This window comes from Engystomops pustulosus, chromosome 7, assembly GCF_040894005.1.
Source record: "Engystomops pustulosus chromosome 7, aEngPut4.maternal, whole genome shotgun sequence".
NCBI classification, from domain to species: domain Eukaryota; kingdom Metazoa; phylum Chordata; class Amphibia; order Anura; family Leptodactylidae; genus Engystomops; species Engystomops pustulosus.
In genome coordinates this window covers 75764891-75788627 of record NC_092417.1, presented here as the reverse complement: position 1 = coordinate 75788627, position 23737 = coordinate 75764891, and the positions used below count along the sequence as shown (strand labels likewise).

Here is a 23737-nt window from a genome sequence, read left to right as displayed (position 1 = left end):
ATATAATAATGATGATGGGAGTTACAGCAGGTAAGAGGAGGTAATATAATAATGATGATGGGAGTTACAGCAGGTAGAAGGAGGTAATATAATAATGATGATGGGAGTTACAGCAGGTAGAAGGAGGTAATATAATAATGATGGGAGTTACAGCAGGTAGGAGGAGGTAATATAATAATGATGATGGGAGTTACAGCAGGTAGAAGGAGGTAATATAATAATGATGGGAGTTACAGCAGGTAGGAGGAGGTAATATAATAATGATGATGGGAGTTACAGCAGGTAGGAGGAGGTAATATAATAATGATGATGGGAGTTACAGCAGGTAGGAGGAGGTAATATAATAATGATGATGGGAGTTACAGCAGGTAGGAGGAGGTAATATAATAATGATGATGGGAGTTACAGCAGGTAGGAGGAGGTAATATAATAATGATGATGGGAGTTACAGCAGGTAGGAGGAGGTAATATAATAATGATGATGGGAGTTACAGCAGGTAGGAGGAGGTAATATAATAATGATGATGGGAGTTACAGCAGGCAGAAGGAGGTAATATAATAATGATGATGGGAGTTACAGCAGGTAGGAGGAGGTAATATAATAATGATGATGGGAGTTACAGCACGTAGAAGGAGGTAATATAATAATGATGATGGGAGTTACAGCAGGTAGAAGGAGGTAATATAATAATGATGATGGGAGTTACAGCAGGTAGGAGGAGGTTAATAATAATGATGATAAGGGTTACAGCAGGCAGAAGGAGGTAATATAATAATGATGATGGGAGTTACAGCAGGTAGGAGGAGGTAATATAATAATGATGGGAGTTACAGCAGGTAGGAGGAGGTAATATAATAATGATGATGGGAGTTACAGCAGGTAGGAGGAGGTAATATAATAATGATGATGGGAGTTACAGCACGTAGAAGGAGGTAATATAATAATGATGATGGGAGTTACAGCAGGTAGAAGGAGGTAATATAATAATGATGATGGGAGTTACAGCAGGTAGGAGGAGGTAATATAATAATGATGATGGGAGTTACAGCAGGTAGGAGGAGGTAATATAATAATGATGATGGGAGTTACAGCAGGTAGAAGGAGGTAATATAATAATGATGATGGGAGTTACAGCAGGTAGGAGGGGGTAATATAATAATGATGATGGGAGTTACAGCAGGTAGGAGGAGGTAATATAATAATGATGATGGGAGTTACAGCAGGTAGGAGGAGGTAATATAATAATGATGGGAGTTACAGCAGGTAGGAGGAGGTAATATAATAATGATGGGAGTTACAGCAGGTAGGAGGAGGTAATATAATAATGATGATGGGAGTTACAGCAGGTAGAAGGAGGTAATATAATAATGATGATGGGAGTTACAGCAGGTAGAAGGAGGTAATATAATAATGATGATAAGAGTTACAGCAGGTAGAAGGAGGTAATATAATAATGATGATGGGAGTTACAGCAGGTAGGAGGAGGTAATATAATAATGATGATGGGAGTTACAGCAGGTAGGAGGAGGTAATATAATAATGATGATGGGAGTTACAGCAGGTAGAAGGAGGTAATATAATAATGATGATGGGAGTTACAGCAGGTAGAAGGAGGTAATATAATAATGATGATGGGAGTTACAACAGGTAGAAGGAGGTAATATAATAATGTTGGGAGTTACAGCAGGTAGGAGGAGGTAATATAATAATGATGATGGGAGTTACAGCAGGTAGGAGGAGGTAATATAATAATGATGATGGGAGTTACAGCAGGTAGGAGGAGGTAATATAATAATGATGATGGGAGTTACAGCAGGTAGAAGGAGGTAATATAATAATGATGATGGGAGTTACAGCAGGTAGGAGGAGGTAATATAATAATGATGATGGGAGTTACAGCAGGTAGGAGGAGGTAATATAATAATGATGGGAGTTACAGCAGGTAGGAGGAGGTAATATAATAATGATGGGAGTTACAGCAGGTAGGAGGAGGTAATATAATAATGATGATGGGAGTTACAGCAGGTAGAAGGAGGTAATATAATAATGATGATGGGAGTTACAGCAGGTAGAAGGAGGTAATATAATAATGATGATAAGAGTTACAGCAGGTAGAAGGAGGTAATATAATAATGATGATGGGAGTTACAGCAGGTAGGAGGAGGTAATATAATAATGATGATGGGAGTTACAGCAGGTAGGAGGAGGTAATATAATAATGATGATGGGAGTTACAGCAGGTAGAAGGAGGTAATATAATAATGATGATGGGAGTTACAACAGGTAGAAGGAGGTAATATAATAATGTTGGGAGTTACAGCAGGTAGGAGGAGGTAATATAATAATGATGATGGGAGTTACAGCAGGTAGGAGGAGGTAATATAATAATGATGATGGGAGTTACAGCAGGTAGGAGGAGGTAATATAATAATGATGATGGGAGTTACAGCAGGTAGAAGGAGGTAATATAATAATGATGATGGGAGTTACAGCAGGTAGAAGGAGGTAATATAATAATGATGATGGGAGTTACAGCAGGTAGAAGGAGGTAATATAATAATGATGGGAGTTACAGCAGGTAGAAGGAGGTAATATAATAATGATGATGGGAGTTACAGCAGGTAGGAGGAGGTAATATAATAATGATGATGGGAGTTACAGCACGTAGGAGGAGGTAATATAATAATGATGATGGGAGTTACAGCAGGTAGGAGGAGGTAATATAATAATGATGATGGGAGTTACAGCAGGTAGGAGGAGGTAATATAATAATGATGATGGGAGTTACAGCAGGTAGGAGGAGGTAATATAATAATGATGATGGGAGTTACAGCAGGTAGAAGGAGGTAATATAATAATGATGATGGGAGTTACAGCAGGTAGGAGGAGGTAATATAATAATGATGGGAGTTACAGCAGGTGGAAGGAGGTAATATAATAATGATGATAAGAGTTACAGCAGGTAGGAGGAGGTAATATAATGATGATTGGATTTACAGCAGGTAGGAGGAGGTAATATAATAATGATGATGGGAGTTACAGCAGGTAGGAGGAGGTAATATAATAATGATGGGAGTTACAGCAGGTAGAAGGAGGTAATATAATAATGATGATGGGAGTTACAGCAGGTGGAAGGAGGTAATATAATAATGATGATAAGAGTTACAGCAGGTAGGAGGAGGTAATATAATAATGATGATGGGATTTACAGCAGGTAGGAGGAGGTAATATAATAATGATGATGGGAGTTACAGCAGGTAGGAGGGGGTAATATAATAATGATGGGAGTTACAGCAGGTAGGAGGAGGTAATATAATAATGATGATGGGAGTTACAGCAGGTAGAAGGAGGTAATATAATAATGATGATGGGAGTTACAGCAGGTAGAAGGAGGTAATATAATAATGATGATGGGAGTTACAGCAGGTAGAAGGAGGTAATATAATAATGATGAAGGTAGTTACAGCAGGTAGGAGGAGGTAATATAATAATGCTGATGGGAGTTACAGCAGGTAGGAGGAGGTAATATAATAATGATGATGGGAGTTACAGCAGGTAGAAGGAGGTAATATAATAATGATGATAAGAGTTACAGCAGGTGGAAGGAGGTAATATAATAATGATGATAAGAGTTACAGCAGGTAGGAGGAGGTAATATAATGATGATGGGAGTTACAGCAGGTAGAAGGAGGTAATATAATAATGATGTTGGGAGTTACAGCAGGTAGGAGGAGGTAATATAATAATGATGGGAGTTACAGCAGGTGGATAGGAGTTGGGAGAAGATTCTGTTGTTAGTTTGATAATCTTATAGCAGGAGTAATGATGGTTGAATGAGGTTATATATAAGCATGGTTGTAGTATTATAGACTTGTGTAAAGTTTCACTGAGGTTTATTGTTATTGTCATTACAGGGATGAGGAAATCCAGAGTAAATGTGGGGTGGATGCCATAACATATTTGTCCTATCAGCGTCATCTGCTGGTTCTGATGCTTCTTGTTTGTGTATTGTCAGTATCCATCATCTTACCAGTGAACTTTTCTGGAGATTTGTTGGGTGAGTAGCTTGTTACCCATCTTTTAGTCCCCATTTTTTTAGAGCCCCTTAATTATAACCTGGTTCATCTTTGCCTTCAGGCGACAGTCCAGCCCAATTCGGACGCACTACAATCGTCAACGTTCCCACGCAGTGAGTGAAGGAACCACGGGAAAGTAAGGGGTGCATAACAGTACTGTCACTGACCGTTGTGTTTCTGTCCTTCAGGGATCGTTTCCTATGGCTGCATAGTGTATTTGCACTGCTTTACTTCCTGCTGACTGTTCTGTGTATGCGACATCACACAGCCTCATTACATTACAGAGAGGATGATAAGGTGATATTGCTGCAAATTGGAATTCTCCCACACAAACAATCTTACCGCCTACCGTACACAAAATAACCTCCTCCCCTTATTCCACACATACACAGTATTCTGACCGTGGTCCTCATAGCCAACACTCATTCTCACAGTCATGCCAGGATACAAAGCACCAACAGAACTTATCCATGGATGGTGTATTTATATCCCTGTGAGACTAGCCTCCCAGGGAATGCCTCTTCACTGCCCTGTGTGATGTCCTTCATCTATGGGAATCATCTCATCTACTTCCTATATTTAAATTTCCAGGTGGTTCGTACCCTCATGGTGACGCATATTCCTCAAGAGATCTCTGACCCCTCACTTATCACCAAACATTTCCAGTGAGTGTAACTTTCACATGATCTAATTCATGATAGTACCTGCACCTGATGGGTGCATGAACAGGGTGAGCAGCAGTCTGACTGACATGGCTTATTTTCAGAGACCTCTTATAGATGGAGTATGGAGAGCAGCAACCTCTTTTTGAGGGGGCTATGAACAGAGGAAGCCTCGTTTTGAGGGGAGTATGGACAATGTATGTCCATCAAAGGGACTTATGCATGAGGTCTCCACCTAAAGGGCGTATGGCCAAGATGGTCTTCATAGAACTCATTGGGTGGAGGCTTGCATACACCTCCACTCAACAAGGTTTATGAAGACCTCCCTTGTCAATAAGCATTTGTATAAACGTCTCCACCCAGTGAAGTGCATGGACAGAAGTCCTCTTTCTAAGGGGCAAACTGACAGGGAAGAGGAGATTTAGACACATTGAATACCCATATCTGGGTGGTGTAGGATTTGGAAACCTCCATCTAAGGCTATTTGCTCCAGGGGGCTTATAAATGGTATATACTAGGAAACCAGAGGACATTAGGGTCCCTATGTAAAAGGTTTTATGGACAGAGGATTGCTATATTGTAGCGGTATAGGGATTGGGGTATCCACTGTTTGAGGGGCCTACATCTGAGTACATTAAGGACAGTACTGTATGGACAGTATGTGACATTTGTGGTATTTCCTTTTATAGTTGTGTCACCCATGCTGTTTTGTGTTTTAGTGAAGCGTATCCCAGCTGCACTGTCACTGATGTCCAATTTAGTTATGATGTCCGCAGACTAATGAAATTGGACACAGAAAGGTAAGTGGAGACCTAGCCATGCACTGGTGACCACATAGCTTATATGTCAACTCCCATTATCGGATAAAAAAAGAAGGCAACCTATCTAATATTGGTGCTGCTTCCGATTAACATATGGAACATTAGTTACACACAATGATAGAAAGATTTTACACAAACACTGATGGTTTAAAGAATAACAGAAAAATCCCTGTGGTGTCTTTAATTACTTACTATGATAGGGACCCTACCTGGAGAATTGGCCTGGAGATCTGTGGAACCATACCTTTATGTGTGCAACCTGACTGTGAAAAATACATTTATATATTCCAGGATAGGTAGAAGCAGAAGACTAAACCTGGGAGTACCTCCCTAACTATAAAAAAGGCCGTCCATTTTTTTAGGGTGTAAGTAATATGAAAGGACAAAAACTTGGGGTAATAAATCATTCTGAATAAGTTTATCCTACCCAAGAGAGACAGCTGGGGTTATGCAAGGCCCTCAGTTGGTGCTATCAGTGGGTTCAAATTAAGGGAGACCAGAAGTGTCTAAACTGTGTAACCACCTGAAGGCAAGTACAGGCAGTCCCAGGGTTACGTACAAGATAGGGTCTGTAGCTTTGTTCTTAAGTTGAGTTTGTATGTAAGTCGGAACTGTATATTTTATAATTGTAGCCCCAGCCAGAATTTTTGTGGTTTCTGTGACAATTGAATTTTAAAAATGTTGGGTTGTCATAAGAACCAGGATTAACAATAAAGCTTCATTGCAGACTCCTTTAATAGCTGTAATAGCTGTTTATTGTAGCCTAGAACTAAAGTGCAGTAAATTGCTAATATCCAGTGGTCCGTTTGTAACTAGGGGTCGTCTGTAAGTCGAGTGTTCTTAAGTAGGGGACCGCCTGTATCTGGGAAACTGGGAACAAATCAGACATTGATAAGTTCATCCATAAACCTCAACCAGTTTGAGTAGGGAAGCCAGGGAAAGACCATCATCCACCAAGTACACAGGAGCATCATCTGCATACAGCGACACCTGCTCAAACAACAGTCCTATCTGAATACCATGGATAGTGGAGGACCATTGTCTCAGAATAAATTACAACAAAGTAAAGATCGAACAACCAAGATTTAAGAGGGTGACAACTATGCCCTTGTTCCTTTCCCAGTGAGGTCTCCCTGACTTACCAGCCGTCAGGGACTAGATAACCTGTTCAAAATCATCCTCCATGATCTTACTCCAATGCCACAAGGGGATGATGAAATACTGAGTAGGGAACAAGCATTCAGACTTGCACAGAGGACAATAAAAGCCATTAAATCCAAAAACACCACAACATGAGCAGATACCACTGATGGCATCTATGTACAAGAGTATTCAGCTCAAGTGAGATGGGCCAGGAGCTTTCCACTATTTAGGTTGTTGCTTTCGTTTACGTTCCTTCACCAACACCAGGAGCACCCCCCCCCCCCATATACATTTTGCTTAGCTTCCCACGCCTCCAGAATGGACTCTCTGCCTCTAAAGGCATGTTTGCCCCGCTGCCTTATAAATGTCCTTCTAATAGTGGCCTTTAAGGCATCCCACCCGATGGGGTCAGGGTAACTATCAATGTGTACCCAATATGTGTGGCAGCTGCAGGCCTCTCCAGAGGGAGGTAAAGAGTGTGGGGGTAGGACCATTCACAATCTTCAATTTAGACCAACATTGCATAGTGTACTTGGCCCTTGTCTTTGAGAAGCAGAGAAGTCCGAGTAGAAGGACACTCAGGTGTTATTGTAGATCATTTCTCCCAGTAGAAGCAAATATATATTGCAAAGATAATTGGTGTTAATATTTGCACTAGTGTCTAAATGAAATACCCATTACTATACTGTAAACCATTGCCGTTATCTGTCAGTCCTTTTATATTGCTCTTTGTGGAGATGTTTTATATGCATTGTATCCTGACAATTGAACAAAATACAGGACAGGACCCTCCTGTCTACCCTCACCTCAGCAGATAATGATGTTTTATTTCTCTTAGACGGCAAGCTATGAAAGGTCGGCTGTACTTTGCTGGAAGATCTCAGAAAGAAGGAAGAATCATGATTAAAACCCATCCTTGTGCTCGCATTTGCCCCTGTGACTGTTGTGGTTTCCAGAAGGTAAGATAGCACTGCGTCCCTTGTGACCCTTCATTTTCCTATATCCAGAGTGCTGGTGGCTATACGCTTTACTGGGATCAAGAAGCTACATTTATTTTTTTTGAAACTGTTTAATGAAAAATATGCATAGCTGTACAGATTAATACAGTAAATTGTTAGAACATCGTCATGTTATGTACATACATATATTCACATATACTATGCAAGTCACAAATGGTGAATTATACAACAATGTTCATGCGCAAGTTTACAATATCTAAAGATATGGATATTTGAGACTGTACAGGACATTGGTACACATTAACCGTAAAAAAGAAAAGAAACCTAACCAATAAAGATTGGCCAAATAAACTAACATGCCCTTGTGATTGTTTCCTCTTGCGTATTGGTCTGGGTGGGTGCGGGTTTAGATTGTCTAGTTGGTATTTAGTACGGTCCTCCAGGGCACATCAATATCCACATTTGGACTACACATCCTATCTAAGATTTTGTTGCATTTCATTCACAGTATATGCTGTCAGAGAGGAGTCACACCACGCGGCCCATACTTTGTTAAATTTCTCTGGGCGTCCCCTATTTTTGTACACAATTTTATTGTAGGGAATAATTTGGTTAACCAGTTTTTTCCATTGTGCGCAAGAGGGAGGTCTATCTCCCATCCAGCGCAGAGCAATAGCTTTTCTAGCCATGAAACAGGTTTCCCCAATTACAATTTGCTCGTAGTGGGACCAAGTTTCCTCGTCTAGGATACCGAATAGGCATATTAATGGGGTAAAAGGCAGTGGTTTACCAAGCACTTTAGAAAGGGTTTCAATAACATCTGTCCAGAACGATGAAATATAGCTACATGTCCAAATCATATGCCAAAAATCTGCCGGAGCAGTGGAGCATCTTAGACAGGACGGGGACGTTAGCCTCCCCATTTTATATAAGCGAAGGGGCGTCAGATAGCTTTGGTGGACAATATATAATTGAGTCAATTTATTGTTCTCAGATGGGGATACGTACAGGTGTGACTCCAACATTTCTGACACTATTTCCTCATCTAATTCAGGAATGAGTGTAGACCATGAGGCTATGGCTTTCAGGGGTGTTCCTTGCACCTTAGCATTAATAAGATAGGAATAGATTGTGGATATTATTCCTCCAGGTCCCTGAGATTTCACAATCCCTATCAAAGGATATGATGACACAGCTGGTCTGGGCTCCGGGAATTGGGATTGAAAAGCATGTCTCAGTTGAAGGAATTTGTAGAAATGTGAGCGCTGTAGTTGAAATTGGGACTCCAATTGGGTGTATGATACAAATTCATTCTCTCTAAAAAGATCTCCTATCTTGCGTAGGCCTAAGGTGTGCCACATATCCGCATCAGGTAGTTGTTGTAATTGGGGCAAACCGTTATTGTACCACAGAGGGGTTTCCACGGGGATCTCATTAAAAGGGCAAATGCTTTCGCTTCCTTCCAAACCACTCTGGCTACTTTATGTATTGGTAGCAATTCTTTCATGCGCCCTGTTCCATCATGTAATATAGACCAGAGGCATTTAATATCTAAATATTCAGCTAATCTATGCTCCGGGAGTGGGGGGGGTCCAGGGGATAACCATACAGTGAGGTATTTAAGCTTACCTGCTAGATAATATATGAATATGTTCGGTAGCGCCATACCCCCAAGTGATTTAGGACGTTGTAGTTTGGCATATTGAAGTTTGGAATGCGATGAGCCCCATATGAAAGGGATGATCATGGAGTCTAAATTTTTAAAGAATACCTTAGGGATTGGATAGAATACATGTTGAAGCACATATAGTGCTTTAGGCAAAATTACCATTTTTACCAGATTTATCCTGCCTGCAACAGAGAGTGGCAATGACGACCAGACTTTAAATTTATCACGAAAAAGGCCCAGTAGCGGGTTAACATTGACCTCCAAGGCCAATGAGGGTTGTCTAGTGATTATGATGCCCAAATATTTAAATTTGTCTACCACTGCAAGTTCGTGGATCTGAGGCGGAGATTCCTCTACTCTCTCATTATTTAGGAACATAGGGCATGATTTACCCCAATTTATACGTAGGCCTGAGAACCCCCCGAATGTATCTATCAATTCTATAGCTCTGGGTAAAGAAGAATCTGGGTGTGAAATGAATAGGAGAAGGTCGTCCGCGTACAAACTGAGACGATCTTGTCCCTCCCCATGCGGCACTCCTATATATATCTCATCCGTGCGAAGTTTTATCGCCAGTGGCTCCATGGCTAGAGCAAAAAGGAGGGGCGAAAGAGGGCAACCCTGGCGAGTGCCCCGGGCTAGTGGGAATAGGTCTGATAAGTTGTTATTAATGGCAATTCGGGCCCTAGGGAAACGATACAACAGAGAGACCCATTTTCTAAAGCCCGTTCCAAACCCAAACTTGGCCAGGACTGCTTGCAGATAGTTCCACTCAACAGAATCAAAGGCCTTGGCCGCATCCAAGGAGACCAAGGCCCAGTCTTCTTGTCTAGTATAACCCACTTGAGATATTATTTGGGCTCTCCTCAAGTTATCTGAGGTGCTCCTGCCGGGGATAAAACCAGATTGGTCGCTATGTACTAGGGAAGTCACTACCTTATTTAGGCGGGTTGCTAGGACTTTAGTAAGGATTTTATAGTCCATATTCAAAAGAGAAATGGGTCTATATGAACAGCAATCTGTAGGATCTTTATGTGGCTTAAGTATAACCACGATAGTGGCATCATAAAAGGAGTCTGGAAGGGTATTGTTATCAAATGCTGTTTGTAATAGAGCTAGCATAGTAGGTAGCAAGTCTTCCTGGTATTTTATCCACATTTCAAGTGGTAGGCCGTCTGGGCCAGACGCTTTGCCTTTGGCCATTTCCGCAAGGGCTTCCTGTAGTTCCTCTAGGGTAATTTTAGCATCTAATAAGTCACGCTGTTCTTGGGATAGGATGGGGAACTCTATATCATTCAGATACCTGACAATCTCTGCCTCAGAGCACGAACTCCTTGATATATACAAACTTGAATAAAAGTTCGCAAAAGCCTCTAATATCTCAGCGTTAGAGGAGAGCAAGTTACCTGCAGGGGTTTTAATTTGGAGAACACACGGGGAGGTTGAGTTTTGGTGAATTAGATGAGCCAGGAGACTGCTAGATTGATTTCCTAGCTCATAATATTTTTGTTTATTAAAGAATGAACATCTCTTATCTTTCTCGTATAGATACTGTAGGTATAGTCTACCTGTATGCAGCCAAGATTGTTTATTTGCCTCAGTGGGTTGTGCAATATAAGAGGCTTCCAGAAAGGCACATAAATCTTTTAACCTATTTTCCTCCAGTCTAGCTTCCCTTTTTACGTTTGTGACAGCTGACTGTAGGTACCCTCTAATATATATTTTGAGGGACTCCCAATAGGAAGCATAGCCTTCACTCATATCATTACTAGCTAATCAAGGCTGGGGTGCGGTCTGTAATGGGCAATGTTGTGAGCCAAAAGGCGTGTATTTTACGGTTTCTAAACCCAGTTTGAGTGTTCTGTTCTCTAAATTCAGCGAGGATTGGGGAATGATCTGGCAAGTGAGATATGGAGTACAACAAGGTTGCTGCTTTTATATTGCCACATAAATAATCTATGCGGGACAGTGAATTTCGCCCTATGTTGTGACATGTGTACTCATGGGTTGTTGGGTGACGCTGTCTCCATAAATCTAACCATCCCATTTCAGATAGGAATTGAGCTAGTTGCGTAGGTGAAGAAGAGGGGGCGTAGTCAACTACATTGGGAGTATGTCTATCTAGGCAGACATCATGCAGCGAGTTGAAATCTCCTAGGCATAGTATTATAGCGTGTGGGAATTGTGAAGCAAATACCGCAGCTTCATGTAGTACCTGTAAGTTTTCAGTGGGAGGTTTATATATACCCAATATAACATACTGAGAGCAATTTATATAAGCATGCACAAACACATATCGCCCATTTGGATCCCTTTTAACTAAACAGGGTTCCCATCTAACAGATCTATGCACCAATAGAGACACGCCACGAGAATGCGAGGTATGGGTAGAGTGTGCTGACCATTGTATCCATGCTTTGCTAAGGCACCTGGTTGTGTCAGGGGTCATATGTGTCTCCTGGAGACATATTATAGAGCTGTTATGGTTTCTAATTAGGTCAAAAACTAAATTTCGTTTTCCCACCTCTCCCAGACCTCTTACATTCCATGTAAGAACATTAAATGCCATCCCATCACTTGTAACTAGGCATGTCAGTAAATGAAATAATTTGAGAAAATTACAGAAAAACAACAAATTCTAAAATAAGAAAAACAAGTAGAGAAATCTGCGGCTGGTCACTGACACTGCCCGCAGCATTCTAATACTGCCGTTAGGCAAGATAGCACTAATACGGGGTAGTTCGCGGTAGAAGGTGTTTATCCCGCAATACTTTCTCCGCCTGTCAGGTCAGTTCTTCCCCCTCTAACTAACTAAATCTATGAAACATAGTATATATACCATAACCATAATTTGTATGCTGGGTGTTTGTTTTATGTCTGCCACATTCTAAAGATGATTCCGATATTGCTTCATATCAGTAACCCTGGGCTGGGTAAACAATGGGGTGTATGAGGGAATACTCTAATGTAAAGACAACAGGATCCTCTATTGTATAGTTTACACAGAGAATAACATAGTGAAAGGATTTTAGCGTCCAAAATCCAGGTAGGTATACTCATCCTCCTTCATCATCTGTCGAGGATAAATAAAGTCCTTCTGTTGGGCTTGCGCATCGCAGCGTAGTTGTCATTCTAGCGCGTTGGCCTGCGGATTCTATTCAACCACTCATCTGCATCCGATGGTGAAGCAAAGAATGTCACTTTGTCTGCATATACAACTCTAAGCCGGAAAGGCCATGGAGTACGGAATTTGCAGATCTCGAAGGCGCTTCTTCACACCCAGGAACGAGGCTCTAGATTTTTGCAGTGCAGCTGAGAAATCTGGAAATATGGTAACAGTGGTGTTCTGGTAGGAGATATTGCCAGCTTGTCTTGCAGCTTTCAGGATGGCGTCCCGGTCCTTGCTGCATAATACTCTCGCTAACATGGGACACGGAGGGGCCCCTGGAATCGGTGGTTTCGCTGGTACCCTGTGTGCTCGCTCTATGGCGAATATGGTGGACAGTTCAGCATTTGGCAGCATGTCACGTATCCAGGCTTCCATGAAGCTTATAGGGTCGGCACCCTCCGCTCGCTCTGGTAGGCCCAGTATGCGCACGTTATTGTGCCGGAGGCGATTTTCCAAATCGTCAGCCTTTTGCGACCATAACTGCGCTGCTCTTTCTAGGTTGGCTATTTGCGCAGGGACAGGAGCTGTGTCATCTTCTACCTGGGATATGCGTTGCTCGGTGTCGTTCACCCGATCCCGTAATTTCTGCATGTCGTGCCGTATAAGACTCACGTCTACTCGGATTTCCTCGATCTTGGTGGTAAGTGAGGTGGTAGACTGCTGTATTGCTGATAATAACTGCTCCGACATTTCTTTCAATGTTAACTCCGGCTCCGGGTCTGCAGCAGCTGCAGTGTCATCTCCAGCCTCACGCTCAGAGCACGAGGTGCCTGCGCCATCTTGGCCCGGTCCGCGTATTCTTTGAGCTTTTCCACAGCACTAGAGCTTCTAGACTTGCTCATTTTGCCGACACCCGTCCGGGAGGGTCTTCTAGGCTTCGGATAAGGTATGGTTGCGGCAGGATTTCAGCAGGATAATAGGGAAAAACTGGCCAACCAGCGGAGCTCCTTCTAAGTGCGGCCGCTCATGCAGGAAGCCAGGCCACGCCTCCAAGAAGCTACATTTCTAGAGGGTTTTCTACTCTGGAAACTTGTACAGATGTATTACAGATCAGAACATACTTATAGTTAGGTCCAGAAATATTTGGACAATGACATTCTTCAGCATTGGGATCCACATGCCACTACATTGGATTTGAAATGAAACAACTGAAGTGTAGGCTTGCTGGTTTAATTCAGAAATATTCAGCAAAATGGATAGAAATTGCTACCATTTTTCTACAAATCCTCTTCATTTCAGGGGACCCCATGGATCATGTTGTGATTATGTCATTAATCACAAAATGGAGCTTACATAGTTTGATTTTATGATTCACAACATGTCATGGACTAAAGTAGGCAAATTTATCACCAAGATGGCCGCCACTGGAAACTACAAGTCCCATGACCCTTTAGTCTTCAGTAACTCCTCCTCCCTCTTATGTTCTGCTTCCAGTGATGATGTAACAGACTGTCCTTTTCTGTTACCATAGTAATGATGTGTAACTGCCATCACTGCACATTACAACACTGGTTATACTGTATGCACTGCATCCAATCAACTACAGCCAAACATAGTGGTGATCACATGACCTGCCCAGGCAGGTGCAGGACATGTGATGTGGACGTGTGACCAGCGGCCATCTTCTGTCCTGTGTCTGCTCCGCACAGAGGAAATCAGTGGACTGATTAAAGGGCCAGTAGCATTTTCTTCTATTTTAATGACCCATTTGTATATACCGTATATACTCGAGTATAAGCCGAAACCCCTAATTTCAACACAAAAAACTGGGAAAACCTATTGACTCGAGTATAAGCCGAGGGTGGGAAATGCATTGGTTACAGCCTCCCAGTATATAGTCTGCCAGCCCCTGTAGCATACAGCCTGCCCAGCCCCTGTAGTAGGAAAAAAAATAACACTGTACTCATCTTTCCGACGTCCCCCATAGGTCCTCTTCTGTCTCAGACTGTCTCAGACAGAAGAGGACCTATGATGTCAGAAAGGTGAGTTTTGACTTTATTTTTTTAGTTGACTCGAGTATAAGCCGAGTTAGGGTTTTTGAGCACAAATTTTGTGTTGAAAAACTAGGCTTATACTCAAGTATATAAGGTAATACTGATTCACCTACATTGTGAAGAGTGTCGCTTGGTAGGAGTAGGGGACTTTTCTTCATCTTGTAAAGGTTCCTGAAATTATTCTCCACTGTTGTCTTCAGCGGACATCCAGGCCTTTCCGTTCCAGAGTATACCAATTTATCATGATTAAGACGCTGCATTGTTGAAACGTGTAGATCTTTTTATTGCATTTCCAATACTGTATGACACTACATCTTGAAAGAAAGACCGGTTTCATCAATACCTTCTGAAGCGTCCTGAATTTGCAGGGCTTCCATCTTTGTTTCTTGGTGTTGATCTGCTGGCTTCTGATTGCCACATTTACCGTAAGGAGCTGAGGGTGGAAACAAAAGGAGACTTACCCTTACCCTGGTAGATTTATATATATTCTGTTGATGTATCCATTCATTTTGCTGTCACTTGCTGCTAGATTTCTTCTTTTTTTCAGTCTAATGATGCTTGGTAAGGAAAAACCCTTACAGCCCATTCAGTGGCTTTTAAAATGATTGTTCAATTACCTTTGGTTCCTTGAAAAAGAGCTGTAATTCCGAAACTTTTACTCCAATTAGGATGCTAATACAATCAAATCAAAGCTGAGGTCCCTTATTGGTTATATAACTGTATCTAGAATATGTTTCAGCAGACAGCTAAAATGTCAAAACCTTTTCACTGTCCAAAGATTTCTGGACCTAACTGTATATACTATCTGCAATATCTATCTGTCTAGCTTGCTGCAGTTGCTCTCATCTCTGGAGGCTCAGGGATACATGCTAGCCTTAAACTGTTTGCTGCTTTCTACTCTGTCCCATATACTTCTGGGTTACCTGCTCTGTGTCACTGTTTGTGCCTTATGTTTTCCTTTGTGGTGACCTGTCTCCTTACTGTCTTGCCTGTACTTGACACCAAACCTTGTTCCTTCTCATCTGTGTCACTTTTTCATCCTTTATTCTTCTCTGTGTCCCGTTTTTTACTATGTTCTTCACCATATAACCTGTGTCCTTCTCTCCTGTGTTCTGTTCCTTCCCTATGTTCCATTGCTCTTCTTATGTCCAACTCCTTACCTTGTGTCCTTCTCTCCTATATCCCCGACACTTAGGTAGATGCGGAGCAATATTATGCAGAAATGGAGGAGAAACTGACAGACGAGTTCACTGCTGAGAGAAACCGTATTCCCCTGAAGAGATTGGGCACCGCATTTGTTACATTTCAGGATGAGAGGATGACTGCTGTGTGAGTTACTCATTCCAGCCCGAGGATGTACAGTGCTCGTATTGTTGGTATTGTGTACACAGTAATTGTCTAAACCTTTACCGACAGAGGTTTTGTACTACAATAGGAACATCTAAATAAGTCATATTTAGTAAGCACGCCTAAATAACACTCCAATAACCTAATAGCTGAGAGTGATAAGAACCTTTTTCCTCTAGAATCATCCAGGACTGTAGTCGGCCACGTTGTAGACGAGCTCCCCAGCAGTCTTCTGTCACCCCTATTCTACATTCTCACCAGTGGGGTGTGCGTTATGCCCCTGCACCAAATGATGTTATTTGGTAAGTAATAGTTATGTGTAAACTAACTGTATGCCTGTACATGACCAAGCATCTGCTGATATTCCTTATGTTAACAGGGAAAATCTGGCAGTGTCTGGACCCGTATGGTGGCTACGACTTGTTGCTCTGAACTTGGCCTTGTTCGTACTGCTGTTTTTTCTGACTACACCTGCAGTCGTGGTCAGCACCATGGACAGATTCAATGTTACTCATCCAGTGGAGAGCTTACAAGTGAGCAGCCTCATGCTTTTTGTGCACTCTGATATCTAACTATTGTGATACAACCACTTCAGTTTACAAACTCATGTTGTCTCCCATCAGAACCCAGTTATCACCCAGTTTTTACCCACGTTGCTACTGTGGATGTTTTCAGTGTGTCTACCCTTCTTGGTGTATTATTCTGCCTTCTTGGAATGCCACTGGACCAGGTAAAAGCTTTATGTATTATGGGAAAATGAAGACTGTTGCTGATACATTTATTTAATCTCTGCAATGGTGGTACAAATGTCTCTATCTGTGGCAGATTTAGCAGACCAGTCCCGGATTTTGACCCACTATTCTGTCTAGGGCATCATCACTGTAGGCTCTGTAGCTGACAGATTTGAATATCATGCAGGGAGTGGTCAGCTCTGCATCATCTTCACCAGGTTCACTGCTATATTCAGAAGGAGAGGAGAGAGGAGAAGAGCTGCTGCTGGGAAACAGGGAGGGGTGAATACATGTCTTTATAATTTTAAGCATAAACAAGGAAGGAAGGAGGAGATGGGGTTCCAATATCATGGGATTAGCTATAATATGATGGGGAACTACTGGTGGTTGCATGGAAAGCTGCTGGGGGTGGTGGCACAATAAGATTGGGAGCTGATTGGGGGGCACAATAAGAGAGGGAACTGCTTGGTTGCTGGGAGGGGCCTGAATTGTCCCGGGATTTTGACGCATGCGATCGGATTGTGGCGCATCGGCGCCGGCATGCACGCAACAGAAATCGGGGGTGTGGCCGTAAAAAACCCGACTGATATGGAAAAACCACCGCATTTAAAAAAAAAAGTGTCGCTCGACACGCGCTTACCTTCACCCACGATAGGACGGTGAACTTCAGTGCAGTCCGATGGTCTTCAGCGCAGCAGCAACACCTGGTGGACGTCGGAGGAACTACCTTAATGAATCCCGGCCGGACCCGAATCCACCGCAGAGAACGCACCGCTGGATCGCGAATGGACCATGTAAGTAAATCTGCCCCAATACGTCATGGGGCTGGGGGAGATAGAGAGAACTAAGGGTGGGAATTTTAATGTGTAGAAGGTGAGTAAGGGGCAAAGCAATAGGCATGGCTTAGGGAAAAATTTAATTCCACAGTATGTGCATCTTTTGTCCCTCTTTCACTACTAGTTTAGTTGGGTGGTATGCTGGTAGATGAGTGGAAAGTCCAATACTCTGCTACATTTATCTGTTTTTCAGGTCTAATGAGAATCAGCTAACAATGCACAAGTGTTACCTGTTTTTGGTCTTTATGGTCATCATACTGCCCTCTCTAGGGCTGACTAGGTAATATACCTCTGCCACCTTCCTGTTCTCTGCTGTATCGTATCATGGTCCTTAGTGGAATGGTATAACTAAAGCTTACACTAACGTCCTTTTCTTCCAGCTTGGATCTCTTCTTCCGATGGCTCTTTGATATCCATTTCCTGGATTCAGCCAATCTGAAGTTCCAGTGAGTATTGAATACCTGACCTATACACTATATTCACTCCCAGTTCGCTGTCTGTACAATTTACAGTGATTGTCAGTGAAAACTCTCCTGATACATCTGTACTGTCTTTGCAGCTCTCACTGACTCTTCCGATAAATCTCCCCTCTTATAATCAATACAGTACTTTCTGATCAGTTGACTTGACTGATACCCCCTTACTATGTCTCCTGCCCTTTTTCTAACATGTTTTTCCTCTACTCTTAGGTGCGTATTTCTTCCTAACAATGGCGCATTCTTTGTCAACTACGTTATCACAGCCAGCCTGATAGGCACAGCGATGGAGCTACTGCGCATTCCTGGGCTTACTGTATATGCTACACGTCTTTGCTTGGCAAAGTCTGTTCCTGAGCGCCTCCATGTGAAGCGGGTAATTATTTGATCCTCCTCTTATACCTGGGTTCAGGATGGAGTGTAAAGCGTTAATGCTAAGTGGGATGTGAGGACCACAACATTTCTCATTACAGAGTCAGGCCTATGAATTCCAGTTCGGCCTTGAGTATGCCTGGACAACATGTGTCTTCTCTGTGGTGATGACGTACAGCATAACATGTCCAATCATTGCTCCCTTTGGTAAGAGTTATATAAAAAAATTAAAAAAACCTGCAGGTGCTAGTGTTGTGTTATATGTGCTACTTGGTATGACACCACCCTGTCTGTAAGTACCCCACATTGTCTCTCAGACTACCCTCTGTATTGCAGGATTGCTGTATCTGCTCCTGAAACACATGACTGACCGATATAACATCTATTACGCTTACATCCCCACCAAGTTGAGCCCCAGCCTGCATGCAGCAGCGGCCCGACAGCTTCTCGCTGCCCCAATACTCTGCATCTTCTGGCTGTTGTTTTTCTCTGTCCTGCGTTTGGGTAAGTGGTTATGTGCCCTACACACTCTTCACCTCTGAACCCACTACTGAATTGTGTTCACATACACCATCCTCAATGTGTGCACAGGACACTGTAAAGGGAGGTATTTCAGGAGTACAAATAATTTAAAAACATTTTACTGCTGTGAAAGTTACCACAATTTTGTCCTCACTCTCCTCCCTTGTTCTTCTGGCAGGCTCCACACACCCGGTCACACTCTTTACATTTGCTTCTCTGTTATGCTGCTTGCTGTTCTCCATTTTTGGTCTTTGTCTTAGAAAATTACGACCGAAGAGACCATCCAGCTATCAGGCAAGAAATATAGTACTCCACTGGACCATAAGACCTTAGCTCATTGATTTTAGTTATTTGACAATGGACATTTATGCTTTATATACTGTGATTTGTAATGACTTCACTTTTCTATTCTGGATGATCAGACTCTGCACAGTGACTTGTTATAACCCATGTTTACTATACTGTAATGTAATAACACTTGCTGATATCTCCTGTAGATGTCTGAACAGGGTGAAGGAATCATTCAGGATACCGAGAGCAGCAGTATATCATCCACGCAGCAGTCCACTGTAAGTGTTATATCTTATATGGACTGATATTTATCATCATTTCCATTTATCATAATTTCCTTCTCACCAGTGTTATTGATTTCTGTCCTCCAGGTTTTTGTGGCCACTGTATTACAGGAACACGAGCTGTCACCTTTGGCCTCCCCAGCTCACCTATCATATGGCGCACTGGAGACTCGTGCAGATAGCCCAACAGAGACGTCAGAAGCGGAGAACTTACAGGACACCTATGTGAAAGGGACATGCAGCTCAGAGGAGCGGTCACCCTGACAACCCACCTCCTTTGGAGGTCAGAGTTATAAGTAACAAAGGCACAGAGTGCCTTGGATGTTTCGGTCGCTGTGACGTACAGGATGTGGAGCAGGCTGCATTGTGGTTACTGGGCTACTCCATAATGATATCGGGCCCTGGCCAGCGTAAGGTGCCATACATTGCACACCTGTATGAAGGTTCTTGCAATCAATAAAAGCGCATAAAAGGGTGTGACTAATCGTATATGCCACTCCCATTTTCAAACTCCACTGTACAGCTGCGTTCCCTGGCTCTATTTTCGCGTTTGCATGGGGACCGCTCCTTTTGCATCTGAAAAAATGTTATTTAAAAAGTTGCTGATTTTTGCCAAATATAATTTTAAAGTAAGAATGAATATGACTTATCGTATTTTGTTCAATCATGAAAATGATTTCCTTCTCAAGTCGGGAGGGGGAGTAACAGTGTTTTGTATATATGGTTTGTGAGGTTAAGGCATTGTTGGGTGTAGAAGTGAAGCAGAATGTATATCTGGATTGTTGTGTGTGCAAATGGAGAATGATTTGTAGACATGTCTCATGGTGCAGCTCGAAACAACATTCGAAAAAATGGAAATGAATTTTCCATAATCAGGTCATTATAGAATAGGAAGCTCGACTACAGCTCTTATAGTATAAAACTTGACTTCATTCAATCAGTGTTTATAATTCTACTTTTTGAGAGGGAGATTTGTGTTGATGAAAAGATCCCAGACCAGAACGTTGTGCGTGGCGACATCCAAATTTTGTCCATAGTCTGGGGTATATGCCCCAAAAGACTAATGAACTGACCAATTCTAGTTATTGTCATGTAGGCTTGATTTAAAGTGGTATTCCCACAAAGACAAGATTCTTAAATATACTCAGGATAATATAATAACATATTCTCGAATTCAATGTCATTAACAAAAATGCAGCATTTCACAGGCATAATTCCAATCTGTCTCTACTAGGCCTTAGGAGTTTACGGTCGGATCCAGGGACAAAGTGTAAACACCGACTATAGTCGGGCAGATTCCTTCAGCTTCTCTTGCATTGCACTCTTCCTGGTCCAGCAGCAGTTTGCTTAATGTGTTCTCAGCAGCAGGGAGAGGACGCAGCAGCAGCAGCTCTAAAGACAAGATAAGATCCGAGGGGAGGACATAGCAGAGATGACTGTGTTTTATTGATTAGGTGAGGCAGCAGAGCCAAGTGTGTCATTGTGTCTTATATCCATTTCATGACTCTGATCAGTCTCATCTCTCTTTTTCTGTGTCAGATACAAGTAGACTGTTCAGAAGCTAAATGAAAGTGTAGATAAACCTTGTACCTGGATAATCTAAGTACATTGTCAACTCACAGGGATCATAATGGGGCATATTTACTTACCCGTCCGGAGGCGTTCACGAAGTACAGAGTGTCCGACGATAATGCAATCTGGCGCGATTTACTAAGAGCGTGCACCCGATATCCTGCAGGTGTCGCTTCCTCGCTCAGGTCTGCCAGAGTTCACCTTCTTCTTCCTGGTGCATGTAAATGCATTGTCTTGCGACACAATTTGAATCTTAAATCCCAAGCTCAATCCGAATCAGTCGTATCGTCTGACAGCCCGCGCCCGATTTCTGTCGCATGGAAACCAGCGCAGCTGCGCCACAATCCGATCACGTGTGACTAGAGATGAGCGAGCACTAAAATGCTCGGGTGCTCGTTATTCGAGACGAACTTTTCCAGATGCTCGAGTGCTCGTCTCGAATAACGAGCCCCATTGAAGTCAATGGGAGACCCGAGCATTTTTCAAAGGGACCATGGTTCAGGAATAAAATGTGTTATTTAATTGAAAAAGAATGTCTTCTGATAAGTGATCAGATGTATGCAAACATCTGCAATCTATTCTTCACTGTTCCGCGCGTATATTATCTCCCGACAAGTTAGCAGATGTAAAGAACAGTGAAGAATAGAATAAAAACAGTGAACACAGGATCATTTAAGTGAAAAACGCAGTGAAAAACACAGTGAAGAATAGATTACAGATGTTCGGCACATCTGCTTACTTGTCGGGGTGATACGCTGTCCCGGGATCCGCTCTTCTTCCACTGAAGTCTCCCCCGTGCTGCCCGATGTCTCCCCCGTGCTGCCCGATGTCTCCCCGTGCTGCCCGATGTCTCCCCCGTGCTGCCCGATGTCTCCCCGTTGCTTGATGTCTCCCCCGTGCTGCTTGATGTCTCCCTGCTGCCGTTCCGCGCGTATCTCCCGACAAGTAAGCAGATGTGCAGAACATCTGTAATCTATTCTTCATTGTGTTTTTTACTTAAATGATCCTGTGTTCATTGTTTTTATTCTATTCTTCATTGTTCTTCACTGTGTTTTTTTTATTAAATGCTCGATCTCGAGCAGGAGAAATACTCGTCCGAGCAACGAGCCGTTTCGAGTACCTTAATACTCGAACGAGCATCAAGCTCGGACGAGTATACTCGCTCATCTCTACGTGTGACACAATCCCCAGTTAAATACCTGTCACAGTCCCCACCCACACTTTTGAATTTTACACTGATCATCACTGAGTAAAAGTAGCAAAAACAGCACTAAAACAGTAAAATTAGCAAAGTGAGGGGTCAAAATAATATTGTGTAAACATCGCTAAAGGATTAACATTTAAGATATTTCTTTTATGGACAACCTGGGAGGTCATCAGAGATGTGCAAATCCCAGTTTGACAAAATGGAGTCATTGCTCTCGGCAATTTCAAGTTCTTCTTATTTATTTGCCAAGAGGCATTCTGATTAGTAAAATGAGGAAGATTGTCAACAAACTCTCCCTGTGCTCGTGGAGTTTATGTATGTAACCGTGCATGGGCATTTGTAGACCATCTAGGTCAGGGTTCCCCAAACTACGGCCCACAGGCCACATGCGGCCCGCGGACTGTTTCCATCCGGCCCCTGACACTTGGAGCGACAGCGCCGGGCCCTTGCGGCCTGCAACAGTCGGGCAGGAGCCACCGTCCGGTCAGGGAGCTCCTGCCCGTCACTATATAGTGCTCGATGCAGCCGGAAGCGGCTGCTCGAGCACTATTACTGGAGCGATGTGGCCGGAATACGACCCCGGCGCACATCGCTCTATGAACTAGGCTGCGCGGCTGCCCGGACGCGGTAAGAAGATAGAAGACGCACGGCGTGAGACTTAGGTGAGTACAGCGTTTTTATTTTTTATTAAAAAGGGCAGTAAAAAGATTGTGGCAACTGGGGGCCAATAATTAGTTATGAGGGGCAGCTTAGGAAATAATTAATTATAAGGGACAGTATAGGAAATAATTAATTAGAGGGGCAGTATAGGGAATAACTAATTATGAGGGGCAGTATAGGGAATAACTAATTATGAGGGGCAGCATAGGAAATAATTAATGGTGGGCGCAGCATAGGAAATGATTAATTATGAGGGGCAACATAGGAAATAATTAATGGTGCGGGTATAGGAAATAATTAAGAGGGGTAGTCTAGTAATTAATGGGGGGGAGGCATATTCAATAATTAATGGAGAGAGGACCCAGTATATTAATTAATTGGGCCAATATATAAAATAGTTCACAAGGGGGTGCAGTACCGGTATATTAAATAATTAATTGAGGGGGGGGGGTTGCCAGTGTATTATGGATACGGTCACATGTACCGCTATTTGTTTTAAAACTTTAGTCCGGCCCTCCAACGGTCTGAGGGGGACAGTGAACGGCCCCCTATGTAAAAAGTTTGGGGACCCCTGATCTAGGTTGTTAATCTGCTGCTCTTCCAATGTCCTTATGCAATGTTGATATTTTATCTACCTTTACGGTTAGTACTCTCTGGCACTACCTGATGACCAGTAAGACTTTCCCAGGGTCTTTGTTATGTTCTAGGCCGCTAGAAGGGGTATTGGTATTTCCAACTGGTTCAAAGCCCTGGTCTTCTGGCCAAGAAGCCATGTCAAGATGGTTCCTTACAGGTGAAATCTTTCATTTCTGCCACCCAGGGGTAACTACCATACATTCGTGACAAGGTATTTTGGTACCTGGCATAAAAAATAAGGGCTATCTTTAGAGAGGGATGCTTTAGTTTGTCTATGAGAGAGTTTCACAATGACAAGATTTTTTTTAG

At 42.6% G+C, this 23737-nt stretch overlaps 1 protein-coding gene across 4 annotated transcripts in view; it reads left to right on the top strand.

Annotated features, from left to right (window-relative positions):
- TMEM63C (transmembrane protein 63C) overlaps positions 1 to 19993 on the top strand; it is a 50224-nt gene extending 30231 nt beyond the window's left edge. For all 4 annotated transcript variants that reach the window (XM_072116803.1, XM_072116800.1, XM_072116801.1 and 1 more), the window contains 18 exons: positions 3916 to 4058; positions 4139 to 4190; positions 4266 to 4374; positions 4669 to 4742; positions 5459 to 5539; positions 7542 to 7662; positions 15690 to 15823; positions 16021 to 16143; positions 16221 to 16374; positions 16465 to 16571; positions 17602 to 17688; positions 17789 to 17854; positions 18098 to 18260; positions 18358 to 18463; positions 18593 to 18760; positions 18957 to 19072; positions 19276 to 19347; positions 19441 to 19993. In XM_072116803.1, the coding sequence (XP_071972904.1) occupies positions 3916 to 4058; positions 4139 to 4190; positions 4266 to 4374; positions 4669 to 4742; positions 5459 to 5539; positions 7542 to 7662; positions 15690 to 15823; positions 16021 to 16143; positions 16221 to 16374; positions 16465 to 16571; positions 17602 to 17688; positions 17789 to 17854; positions 18098 to 18260; positions 18358 to 18463; positions 18593 to 18760; positions 18957 to 19072; positions 19276 to 19347; positions 19441 to 19617 (2053 nt within the window). In that variant the 3' untranslated portion in view covers positions 19618 to 19993. The remainder of the gene's footprint in view (positions 1 to 3915; positions 4059 to 4138; positions 4191 to 4265; positions 4375 to 4668; positions 4743 to 5458; positions 5540 to 7541; positions 7663 to 15689; positions 15824 to 16020; positions 16144 to 16220; positions 16375 to 16464; positions 16572 to 17601; positions 17689 to 17788; positions 17855 to 18097; positions 18261 to 18357; positions 18464 to 18592; positions 18761 to 18956; positions 19073 to 19275; positions 19348 to 19440) is intronic.
- Positions 19994 to 23737: the final 3744 nt, after the last annotated feature.